This window comes from Lactuca virosa, chromosome 6, assembly GCF_052849685.1.
Source record: "Lactuca virosa cultivar CGN04683 chromosome 6, Lactuca_virosa_CGN04683_v6, whole genome shotgun sequence".
Taxonomy (NCBI): Eukaryota; Viridiplantae; Streptophyta; class Magnoliopsida; order Asterales; family Asteraceae; genus Lactuca; species Lactuca virosa.
Window position 1 is genome coordinate 121298423 of NC_136431.1, and position 12593 is coordinate 121311015.

At 30.7% G+C, this 12593-nt stretch overlaps 2 protein-coding genes across 2 annotated transcripts; both read right to left on the reverse strand.

Annotated features, from left to right (window-relative positions):
• Nucleotides 1-3174: 3174 nt before the first annotated feature.
• LOC145121909 (uncharacterized) lies at nucleotides 3175-3633 on the reverse strand. The gene has a single exon (XM_079057591.1). It carries the CDS (start codon nucleotides 3631-3633, stop codon nucleotides 3175-3177), a length of 459 nt encoding a protein of 152 aa, XP_078913717.1.
• A 200-nt stretch (nucleotides 3634-3833) lies between these two features.
• LOC145121910 (uncharacterized) lies at nucleotides 3834-7268 on the reverse strand. The gene is made up of 4 exons (XM_079057592.1): nucleotides 7087-7268; nucleotides 6034-6962; nucleotides 4846-5925; nucleotides 3834-4414 (listed from the first exon to the last, which is right to left on the reverse strand). Exons 1-4 carry the CDS (start codon nucleotides 7266-7268, stop codon nucleotides 3834-3836), a joined length of 2772 nt encoding a protein of 923 aa, XP_078913718.1.
• Between the last annotated feature and the right edge of the window lie 5325 nt (nucleotides 7269-12593).

Here is a 12593-nt window from a genome sequence, read left to right on the forward strand (position 1 = left end):
ATTTCAGGTATTTCTGATGATCGCGGGAAGGCGAAGGCGTGATCTTGCACCTCCTCATATTTTCATGATTGATTCTGGGGATACTCTGATGCTTAAACTATTTTGAAAACAAATTGTAATAACTTAATGGTTTTAAATGTTTTAAAAAGTTTTAAATTGGCTTGAATTTTATGGGTGTTACAAAATAAGCTTTTAATGGAGTTTTGGGACTGGGCTGCGTACGCTGGGCGTACCTGCTGGTACGTTGCGCGTACATAGTTAGTGCCCCACTTTTGGTCAACATCAGAGTACGTTGGGTGTATTATTTTGGTACGCAGGGTGTACTCCGATGGGAAGAAATATTGACTTTTGGACATTGACCGTTGACTTTGACTTTGACCAGGGTTGACCAAGTTTGACTTAAGGTTATTTTGTGTATTTTGAGCTATAGTTAAGCCTTGGTCTCTATCTGTTGAATAGGTAACAAGTAGAGCCGGTATCCGGAGCAGTGTATTGTTCAGCTATTCGTCCGACAGTGAGGTGAGTTTTCCCCACTATGAAAAATCTAGGCGTTACATTTAGGCTTTGGTTTCTTTATAATTTTTGAGATTACTAAACATGCTCTGCAGATCCATAGTTTTAACTTTCTCACTATTCTTGAGAACATCAACATTATGTTCCCACTTCTCATCAAGTGAATCAAGAAACTTAAGAACAAGAATAGTGTCATGATTTAGAATGTTAACTCTTCTAATATCATTAATAAGACAATTAAAGCGATTAAAGGTTTGAGTAAGAGATTCATTATTGTAGGCAAAAAAATGTCCATACTTTCGATTTAGAGCGTTACAAATGGCAACTATGGGACGAGCATCAAGATTCATATGCAACTAGTTTCTTGCTAGTCAGGTGTGTTTCAATTCCACTGTCGTTAAAAAAAACATGGCGTATTGTGTAGGATGAAAATATTAAATGGGATGAAAGAGTTTGACCTTACACGACCCATGTAACTAAGATGTCGTGTCAACTCGTTTATTTTTGTGTCAGGTTAGTAGGTTAGGGTTTAGAACTTGTAATATATTATCATTTTAGGTTGAAACATTAAACATGTTGAAATAGTAGGAGTTGGATAGACAGAAAGAAAAAGTGAAAAAAATAGAAATATTAAGAGTTGGGAGGTGGAGGGCGATGTCATGAGAAGGGAGTGGTTGAATGTGACTGTGGGTTATGAGAGGGAAAGAAAATAAAAATGAAATAAAGTTTTCACCTAGGCGGTTAAGTCGTTCTAAATTACAACGCGACTTAACCTAATGTTATTCTTTTATATATGGTTTTTGAATTTGGTTTGTCCAATTTATCTAAAGAATTAAAACAAGTTGTATATAAACAAACAGAGTGATTTTCGAGTTGAGATTTTCAAGCCCTACCTTACGCGTTTACTTTTCGTGTCGTATTGTGTTAATCTTGTTTAATTAAACAAATTAAAAAGTCTTACCTGGACCCATTTATATCATGTCGAGTTTATATCAGATTAATATATCATGTCAGTTTTTATCACCTCTATTTTTATTAAGCCCTTTATCAATAATGATTAGTTTTATAGATGCTTCTTTGGGTTTTTATTGTTGCTTCGACATGTGTTCTTAATGATGTTAAAATTTTAGAGGTTGCGACAGTAAAAACTTGGTGGATCTGGTTGGTGCATGTTAAGGTTAATTTTTTTTTTTGGAGGATGGATTTAAATAAGATTCCTACTATAGTTAATCTGGATATGAGAGGTATTTATATTGGTTATGTTAGGTGTCCCATTTGTGATCTTGATGTTGAGACGATTGTTTTCTTGTGATATGGTGATGGAGTTGTGGGGTTTTTTACGAGATGGTAAGAATTGGACTTGTCAGTTTCTCTTCCTTATCAGAATGGTTGTCTTGGGTTTATAATGTTCGAATGCCACTTAAAGCTAGGAGATGCTTGGATGCAGTCGGCTTGACGATGTTTTGATCGAATTGTCAAGACGTTGCTTTGAGATTTTATTCAATCCCAATTGTTTATTTGGATTAGTAATGGAACCTAAAATTTATGTTTAGTGGGTAGTTTGGGTGAAAAAACCATTTTTTAGAAACTTCAACTATGTAATTTTTTCTAGCAATTGTTAGTTTTTTTTAATGTTAATACCGTCATTCAAACAAAAATAATGATTAGTTTTATAAATATCATAAAATAAAACATAAAAACTATCGTTTGCCATCCACTTGAGATTAATTTGTATACATCATGTATGGACTTCAATGATGAAAGTCCACCTACCTTTTGAGGTGGTCGTTTGGACAGTTACCAAAACTCCAAAAGTGGCTTGGGGTATAATGTTTTCATATATATATATATATATATATATATATATATATATATATATTTATATAACATTAGGTTAAAACCCGTGGGACCCATGGGTGTTGAACTTTAATTGAATTTTAAAATTAATTAAATAATAAAATAAAATTTCATTAATTTTGACAACTTATGAATTGTAATATTGAATTTTTCAAAAACTTTTTGATTTGTAAGTATTTAATTACAAACTAAATCATAAGTATTTAATTAGAAATAGAGTTTTTTGAAAACCCTTATTTTTGGTGCATGATTCTTGTTGGACATACGCAGATGATGCATTACCGGTGTGTGTAATGAAATTAACATAAAATAAACAATACGTAATTATAAATAAATAAAGTAATATGATGTATTAAGTGTGATTTGCTAAAAATGAATAAAATATGCTACAAAAAAGTTGGCTACAAATTTTGAAAAACTTCCTTATAAACAACATTGGAAGTTTTATTTGTGACTTTGCCATCTTTATCTAAAATTAATAATTTTAATCATTCTCTGCTTTGAACTCTAGATAAGGCAACATACAATTGTCCATGTGAAAAAACTGGATCTTTGAGAAACAAACCAACCTTTGATAACGATTGTCCTTGACTTTTATTAATAGTCATTGCAAAACATATGGCCAAAGAAAACTGTATTCTTGTGAATTTGAAGGGAATCTTTTTTTCTGATGGAGTTAAAGACATTCTTGGAATAAAAGTCTGGTTTCCAATATTAGTTCCAGTTATTATATGTGCCTCAATAACACGTTTGCCCAATGATAACACATGTAGTCTTGTGCCATTACATAAGCCGTTTTTCTGATCAATCACCAATTTTTAAAACTAACTTATGATTTGGTAAACCGTATACTTTGAGACCATTTAATACATCAGGAGAGTATAAATTTGAATCAAACTGATCATGGACAAATTCGGATTCACATATGCTGTCTGAACTTAAATATTCAACTTCATCTCCTGGAAACTTGTTAAGCAAACGGTCGTTTATTTCCTGAACAACTTCATTTTTTGGAGCAAGTATCGCTCTTTCTTCGAAATAATTTGTGTTACTATAGTTCTCCAAAATTGACGGATATACAAACTCAATTAAGGAACCTATAGAATCATGTGAATCATTAATGAGAATATCATCAGGAATATCGATAATCGTTTCACCGTCATTCGGACCACCAAGTTTGCCTTCTCCTATATCCAATAGCCAATTTGCAAAATCTCTTATTTTTCGTATATCAGATTGATCCCTTCCAACAGTTAGCCTCATGTTTTTTTTGTTAATCTATGGACTTTGCAATGTTGTCATAAATATGAAGAACTCAAAGAAGCATTTACAATGTTCTGTCTACTGCCACCCGGAACAACAGGTAGAATCTGTCTAAAATCTCCTCCAAAGACAATAACTTTCCCTCCAAATGGAATATTTGAGATGGTTGAATTTCCACACCTTAATAAATCCTTCAAAGTTCAATCTAAAGCTTCAAATGCATGCTTATGGACCATAGGTGCTTCATCCCAAATTATTAAAGAGGTTTTTCTTATTAAGCTAGCCAACTCACCATCTGGATTTATTTTACAAAAAGAATCCTCTGTAAGTTCAAATGGAATTATAAATCGAGAGTGTGCTGTTCTACCACCGGGCAATAATAAGGAAGCAATACCGCTTGAAGCAACATTTAAGACAATATTACCATCAAATCTAATTGCTGCTGATATTGTATTCCATAAAAAAGTTTTACCTGTTCCACCATAACCGTAAACGAAGAAGACACCTCCTTTATTTTCTTGAATAACACTCATGATGTTTAGGAAAATGTTACGTTGCTCATTTGTTGATGCAAGAAACATACGATCATAGTCATTCTTTAAAACGGGAATGTCGTAATCTAGCTCCTCGGTGATTAGTCGATTGTTTGAAGAAGAAACGGATTCAACATCTGGGTATGGCATATTTTTGAAGTTTTTGAGAGTAGAGTTGTTTCGAAGTAAAATTTGTTCTATTTCGAACAAAGTTAAGTTTTTAAGTTCATCTACTCCGAGTGACAATTCTGCACGAAAATATTAAATAATTTAGAAAATATGTGGTCGATATTTAATAATTTTATTACTAATTTTATTTTATTTTATTTTATTTTATTTTATTTTATTTGAACCGGCAAATACAAATATTATAATCTACTCCTAAACTAACACCTAATTCCACCTATTTCCACCACGGGACTTGAACCCTCAACCTCAAGGAGGGAGGGCATCACCTGATACCGTTGGAGTAGAAGCCCTTTGGTTGTTGAATAATAAAAAGAAATTAAATAAAGTAAAAAATAAGAAAAAAATGTAATAGCTGCAGACTTAAATCTTTGTCGTTGGTTATATAGAATTCTATCTGCCAAATATTCCCATGTATTTTCCCAAACGACCTCTGGTTTAGACATACTATTACACATCAACAATGTAGCAAATAAGAAACGTATATAAAAACCAGATCCAGAATGACTTGCTTCTTTAATTGCATCAATGTATTCCTTGTCATCATCTAATAGCCCGAGTGCATAACAAACATCTCTAAAAGAAGAATGTCTTTGACCATTTACCGTGAGAATTTCATCAAATGATGTCGGACCTTTTACTTTATTTAAAAGAATCCTTAAGAAATATGCTTCACTTAGTTTAGGTGAAACCGAATGAATTCTACCGATGACTTTTCCTACTTTCCTTCGCTTCCAAAACCGACCATTTAATATCCAAACAAACTTTGTAGGAAATTCAACATATGTAAGTTTTCGTGCTTCACTGTCGATTGCATTACACTCCATCCAAGATGTGAACTTTGAAGCCGCAACAAAAGGTTTGTCAAGAACATCATCAATATCATCGTCTTCGCCATATACAATTTGTTGTTGATTAGGTAGATGAAAAGGTAGTCTGACAACAGAAGGATATATGCAATGAACATCATATTTAAAAATTCGCCATGATGCTTCACATGCTGATAAATATCTACAATCGTAATATTCAGCTATTTCATCGACCACATCATTATTTTCACATTCATTGTTGGCTGGTACAACAGCAACTGTAGCTCTGTCAGGACCCTTATTTATGTATTTAAACAAATACTTTATAGAAGATCCCTGATTGCACCATTCAATATTAATATGTGCCCGGTATCTTTTCAATAGATATTTGTTGTATGGAACAACATTTCTATTATCCAACCTTACACCTGATTTTTCTACAAAATGACCATCATTTCTTCGCCTGTATAACGGAAAACCATTTTGATCAACAGACGAATGATTACAGAATTGTTTTGGAAAGCTTTTAGAGCACTTTTTGTCCACCGTGCATGGACAATTCATATTTTCAGCTCCACATGGACAATGAATCATAAACTCATTCACAAGTGAATACAATTCAGGATCTTCAATTCTGTCTGGTATCTCGGCTGAAATTATCAGATTGATAAGTTCAACAGTTGGTAGCTTGTTGTCAGAATGCATGAATAGACATATATGACTATGCGGCAAACCTCTTTTTTGAAATTCAATGATATAAACATCTATAAAAGAATTTGCAAAAAATATGTGATTAGATTATAAAAACATATAAAAAATATAATAATAAGAGTAATGTTTTATAAATAATTAAAAAATATAGTTTTAATTACATGCTTGAACTTTGCCGAAAATTTGATTCTCCCTTAAGTCTTTAATGAATGCATCAAGCTTGATCTTGAACAACCTACATAATATATCATGTCTGTCTTCTGGTTGAAGTGAAGTATCCTTAAGAAACCTTTTAATCTCAGGCCATTTGGGATTACACGTAAAGGTTATGAAAAAATCAGGATATCCAAACCATTTACATAGTGACATAGCATCCAAATAGTTTTGCAACATATAGCGTGCTCCACCAGTAAAGGACGAAGGTAATATGACACGTTGGCCGACATTGGAGATATCAGTCGTTCCTTGAGCTTTTTGGTTACGTAAATTTTCATAAGAATCACATCTAAGAACATGTTGTTGCCTACGTATGTAGTACAATCTCTCCGTTTCCATCATAGTATAGGCATCTACCAGAAACTGTTGAAACAACCTTTTTGAATTAAGAATGAGAGAGAACGAATGATCTCTATCTTGAATCCTATAAGCGAAATATTCTGTCATTGTACATTTCGCACGCTTGGTGTTGGTCGTAAATGACACGCCTCTATGAAGAATGTCAACACTGTAACCATCATCCCCATATGGAAATAGTAATGGATATTGGAGAGGAAGGTACGAAGGATGCAACTCACTGATACGTTGTAGAGAGCCATTTTTTGTTTGAACGACGATATCCCTCTTTTCAATTGAATCAGAAATGTCACCAATAATTAAAGCAGCAACCTCAGAAGCAGTCGGTAGATTATATGTTCTTCCATCCTGCTCCCTTCTCCCGATAAGTCGTAATTTCATATCAACTTCTGGATTTTTCAGAAAAGTATCTCTCACCATCCTATAAGATCTAACCAAGACATTATTTGAATCCAACATCACCTTAATATCTTCAATAACATCACTATCAATTGATGTCGATTGATCCTTTTCCCCACTAAAATAAATAAATTTATACATAATATTAGTAATATATATATATATATATATATATATATATATATAATAATAATAATAATAATAATAATAATAAATTATGAATAAGAAGTTTGAATAAATACCGAAAACATCTTTGTCTATTTGCAATTTCGTTCTCAGTATCATAAATGTATAACTGAGAGAATTTTGGTTCCGATCCTTTTGCTGGTAAAAGACTTCCAATACTATGATAATTTTGACCACCCAATCTGAAAATGTATGGAGCGTTTCCTCTATTGATTGAAGAATCAATTTTACCACCCATCGACGTAAAAGAAAACATTGAATTGTAACGTCGAATGTTTTTCATGAAGTGTTTGCTTTTAGAATCCGTATTTCGGAACATTTTTTCACAAGTTGAGGGTGCTTTCTTTAAATCTGGAAGTTGAACTTTGCCGTAAGCACAACATAATGAATAATCCGTGTTCCCTTTTTCTTTACCTCTAATGGATTCATTTCTCTATAACTTTGCATGACATGTTTGACATACAACATGTTGATCACCATGATCCAAATATTCTGTAAAATAAAAGCGTAGAAGAAAATATCAATGAAATTTAAAAGTATATACAACATAGTATTTGAAATGTAAAATTGATATTATTTTTTGATTACCATTTGAGATACCAACAATAAGATTTTCATTGTTGACTTGATGTATATTTTCTACATCTTATGTCAAATCAATCAATGGGATAGGGGATAAATTTCTCGTCTTCGTTTTTAATTTATGACATCTTGGATTTAACTTGATTGATGATGAAGAATCGGTTACTGTAGATGCATTTTTTGATGTCATTTCATTTGAAAGTACATAGTACTGTCTTTTGTTTGGTAACTTGGAAGTGACATTTTTATCGAAACTGATGTTATCTGACAAAAAAAAATAAAATAAGTATATATATATATATATATATATATATATATATATATATATATATATATATCCCGATTATATACAAAATGGATAATAGTATATTTTAAAAACAATAAATAATTACAATTTCTAATGTTAGATAACGGATTTATAACATTTGTAATGTTAGAAAACGGAGTTCTAACATCTGTAAAGGAAGGACAATATTGTATGGTTGTGTTATGCATTGCAGGTGTTCTAAATGAATTGACATTTTGAGTTTGACGAACAATGTTGGTTGATTGATCTGCAAATAGCAACAACTTATAAAACGTGTAAATATATGTATACAACTATCTAACAGTAAAACATAGAATATAAAATAATAATACGGTTACACTTAATGATATTTTTTAAGAGATGCTGTAATGATGTATTTGGAACGTTCGATGTTGTTTTCATTTTCTTCGATCTTTTATTTTCCAAATATATTTTTCTTTGTCTTCTTTTCTCTCTGGCCTGCATGTGGTACATGTTACTGTTGTTTTCTGCATAAGAAGACATAGGATAGGATATGAAATGTGAAATTAGGTAAATAATATGTTTATATAATACAATTGAAGTTAGTTAAAAATAAATAAATAATAATAATAATAATGTAAATGTATTTATAAAGTTACCTTTCTTAATTCGTTTATTAAAATGTGTAACAAAATTTGCAAATATTAATTTACTCAATCCTAATATTTTTAAAAAAATTAGTCAAATGAAATCTTTAAAATTTTAAATAATATAAAATAGATATTTTGTATTTGTTTATATTGTGTAAAAGAGAAATTAATTAAAAATATTAAAGTTAACATGAGTCCGAGTCAGATCCAAAGGTAGATATGGGTCGGAGTCGGATCCAAATAAGATTCGAAACCGACACTTAGTGTCAGTAGTCACATGTGTTGTAGTTGTAGAAAGAACTCCGGTAAAAGAAGTCGCAATACTCTCCCAACAACTCTCTCTCTACAGACGTCTTCTTCATCACTCACTCTGTCTATCTTTCTCTCTCTGTGTTTGTGTTTTCGTATCAGTAAGCCTAAAACCCAATTGGTTTCACAGAAAATCTGAAATTTCGGTGTTTGTTTACAACGACTCCAATCGGCCATAGACGGTCGTCGAAGATTAGCCGTCAATGACTCTCCTCGATTCCCCAACAATCGATCGCAATCAACAACGCATGAAAGGGAACCTCGAAGATTTCATCTACGATGCCCTCTCCTCCTCCGATTTGGTCTCCGTCAGGATGAAAAAAGACGATCCAAAGGTAGACTCTCCTTCTTCCAGTGCCACCATCAATTATTTCCCTGATGTGCATCATGACTCATCATCCTCATTTCCAACCTAGGGCTTATTCCATTTCCATCTGCTCTTTCCCCAATTTCAACCAATTTTGCGTTCGGATGATATCAGGGGGTAAAACCCTAGTTCTCCATGGAAACAATGAAGGTAAAATCGTTTCATACACGAAAAGCGGTGATGATTAAAAATGGATTATTGATCCTAAACATCTATTCCAGCATATTTTGTTACAGTTAGTAAGAGTGAAAGTCTATTTAGATTTCGGTAACACATTTTGTTCGAGTATTTACATATTTTGATTAAACATCGGTTTGTGACATCTATTTCACAAGAGATAACACATTTTGCTTTATTATTTGCAGATATTATAACAGATGAAGATATTCAAAAACCGTGAACACAAAAGTTTGTTGCTTAAAGATCTTGATGTAATGTTACAAGGTACATAATATTTTCTTAGTGAAGATGACTTTTGATCGATGTTTTTCTTTAGTTTGGTTGGAATTGGAATTCAATTCCATTCCAACATTTGGTTGCAAATGAGTATGGAATTGGAACCCAATAAATCGATTAACTTTCAAAATTCAACCATAAATTCATAGAGAAACCAATGTAATCTAAACTCATAATACTAACCTGACATATGAATATGGAAATCTTGCAGGAAGTAAGAGGGCTTTAAAATGAAAAGCAGTTGACGTGTGAACTGGAATGAGGAATAGAACTTGTATGAAACAGATTGATGTAACTTTGATGAAAAAAGATTCGCAGAAGCAATTGAAACATAAAGAAGACGAATGAGGACTTTCAAAATTATGGATTCCACGTTCTGAGGTAAATTTATATATATATATTTATTCAAATAATAACTTCACAATATACTCCCTCATTTTATGATTTTATTGTTGTTGCATTTTTATTGGATAAAATTTTGTTCCAAATTTTATGGGATTTAAAAGATTACAACTGAAATTAATTTTAATATACGATTTGATTTAAAAAGGGAGTATAGAAAACTAGGAAACAGTAAATTAAATATACGAAATTTATAGAGGATCTTCATATAGTAAATATGCTGCAACCATTAGAAAAATATATGAATTAATTGCATGTGTATTTTGTTCAAATATAAAGTATTTAACAGAATATATTAATATACAGATTACGTAAAAAACAATGTGAACATATAAAAGTTATATAAGTCGTTATTAAAAAAAAATTAATTAAAAATTTGATAGTTATTGTATGCTATATTTTTCAGTTTTGGTCGAAGGGAGACATGAACACTGTAAATAAGACTTAGTAAAATACAATGAGACAAAAACTGTAACCCAAATTATTATGGGATCAAAATCGACAAATCACCTAAACTCAGAAACCAAAAATGTAATTTAGTATAAAGCTTACTAATTTTATAAATATATACATAAAACAACAATTATACCGAAAATGCACCTGCAACTTCCAAATAGAAAATGCCCCGCTTCTTTTATTCCTTTTAATTATTTGATTGCATTTTTTGATATTACTTTTTTCCGGATTTATTTTCCCTAATTCAGATGATGGCACTTTTGTAATCACAGTTGTAAAAAAGATGGCATTTTCCCTAAATTAAAAAGTCACACCAAACAATATATTTAACAGGTAGATATCTTTAAATATAAATTAACATGAAAACAACAATTATACCGAAAATGCCCCTGCAACTTCCAAATAGATAAGATAACAATTATTAATGACAAAAAATTATGAATTACTAAAATAAAATAAGGACAAAAACTGCAAGCCAAATTTTTTTGGGACATCTTTCAACAATTCAACTAAACTGAGGAAACAAAAATGTAATTTAGTCTAAAACTAACTAATTTTATAAACCTATAAATAAACTAAAGACTTGTATTTTCACTAAAGTTAGCCAAAAGATTGATACCAGTTTTTGGACGTATATATTTTATAAATATATACATAAACTAAAGAGTTGTATTTTATAAATATATTACTAATTTTATAAATATATACATAAAACAACAATTATACCGAAAATGCCCCTGCAACTTCCAAATATAAAATGCCCCGCTTCTTTTATTCTTTTTAATTATTTGATTGCATTTTTTGATATTACTTTTTTCCGGATTTATTTTCCCTAATTTAACAGATGGCATTTTCGTAATTATAGTTGTAACAACAAAATGCCCCTGCAACTTACAATTAGATAACATAACAATTAGTAATGGTAATGTAGATATCCTGAATTTGTACTGCCAATTGCTTTTTTTTGATAATACATTAATACGTAAATAGACCAAGTAATAATAATTGACATCATAAATATTCAAAATTAAAAATAATACGAAAAAATTCAAAATATCTTTAAAAGCAAATAAACATCAAAATATATTAAATTTGTGTTAAAACCAAAATCAACTAACTTGTCCACTTTAAAACAATAAAAATATCCAAAAATATTCAAAACCAATAATATTTGACATCCTAAATATCCAAAAATAAAAATCATACCAAACAATCAAAATATCTTTAAAACCAAAACAAGTGATCAAAATATATTAAATGTGTGTTATAACCAATACCAACTCACTTCTTCAATTTTGGAATTAAGAGTGGAGTTTCCTCTTCGATTGATTTTCTTTTAGCCTTAGTTGAACTTAAATCATCTCCAGAATCAACGTCATAAATTTCTTGGAGGCTACGCTTCAAATCAGTTGATATTTTGCTAGGACTTGTTGCGGTTGATTTATCAACCGTTGAGGGTGTAAAACTTTCATCTGTTTGTGAGATCACATCCTAATTTAAAAAAAATAATAAGTATTTAATTGGAACAATTAAATATAAATAAAAGTTAATAAAACGAATTGAAAAACCTTTTGAACAGGCTGTACAACATCATCTGATTCCAAAGGAACTTGATTTAAGGAGACAGATTGAATACTCTAAAAAATAAAATGGAAATATGTTAATCGTTATGTATTTAAATAGTAAAGAATTATAAATGTTGAACAGTAAAAGGTTATGTACCATAAGTTCTATTTTACTTTCCAATTCAGAAACAATGGACATATCTTCTGTAACTTTGAGAACTGTGTAGATATTATTATAGTTGTTGACATTGTATTCTGTAATATCTACAAGAAAACCAAACTTGCGGTTTTTCAACACGTTAAGTTGCATTGGAAATAGTCCATCACTGTCTCCGGCCTGTAAGATATATTTTAATAAATTAAAAAAAAAGTAAATGTTTTCTGATTTTAAGATATGAATAATATACCGCTTCATGTATCTTTTTCAACTCGTATGTAGTTATATTTAACAGCCTCTTTGCTTCCCTATCAAAAAGAGTCAATCCAATGGTGTAAGTACAATCTTGTA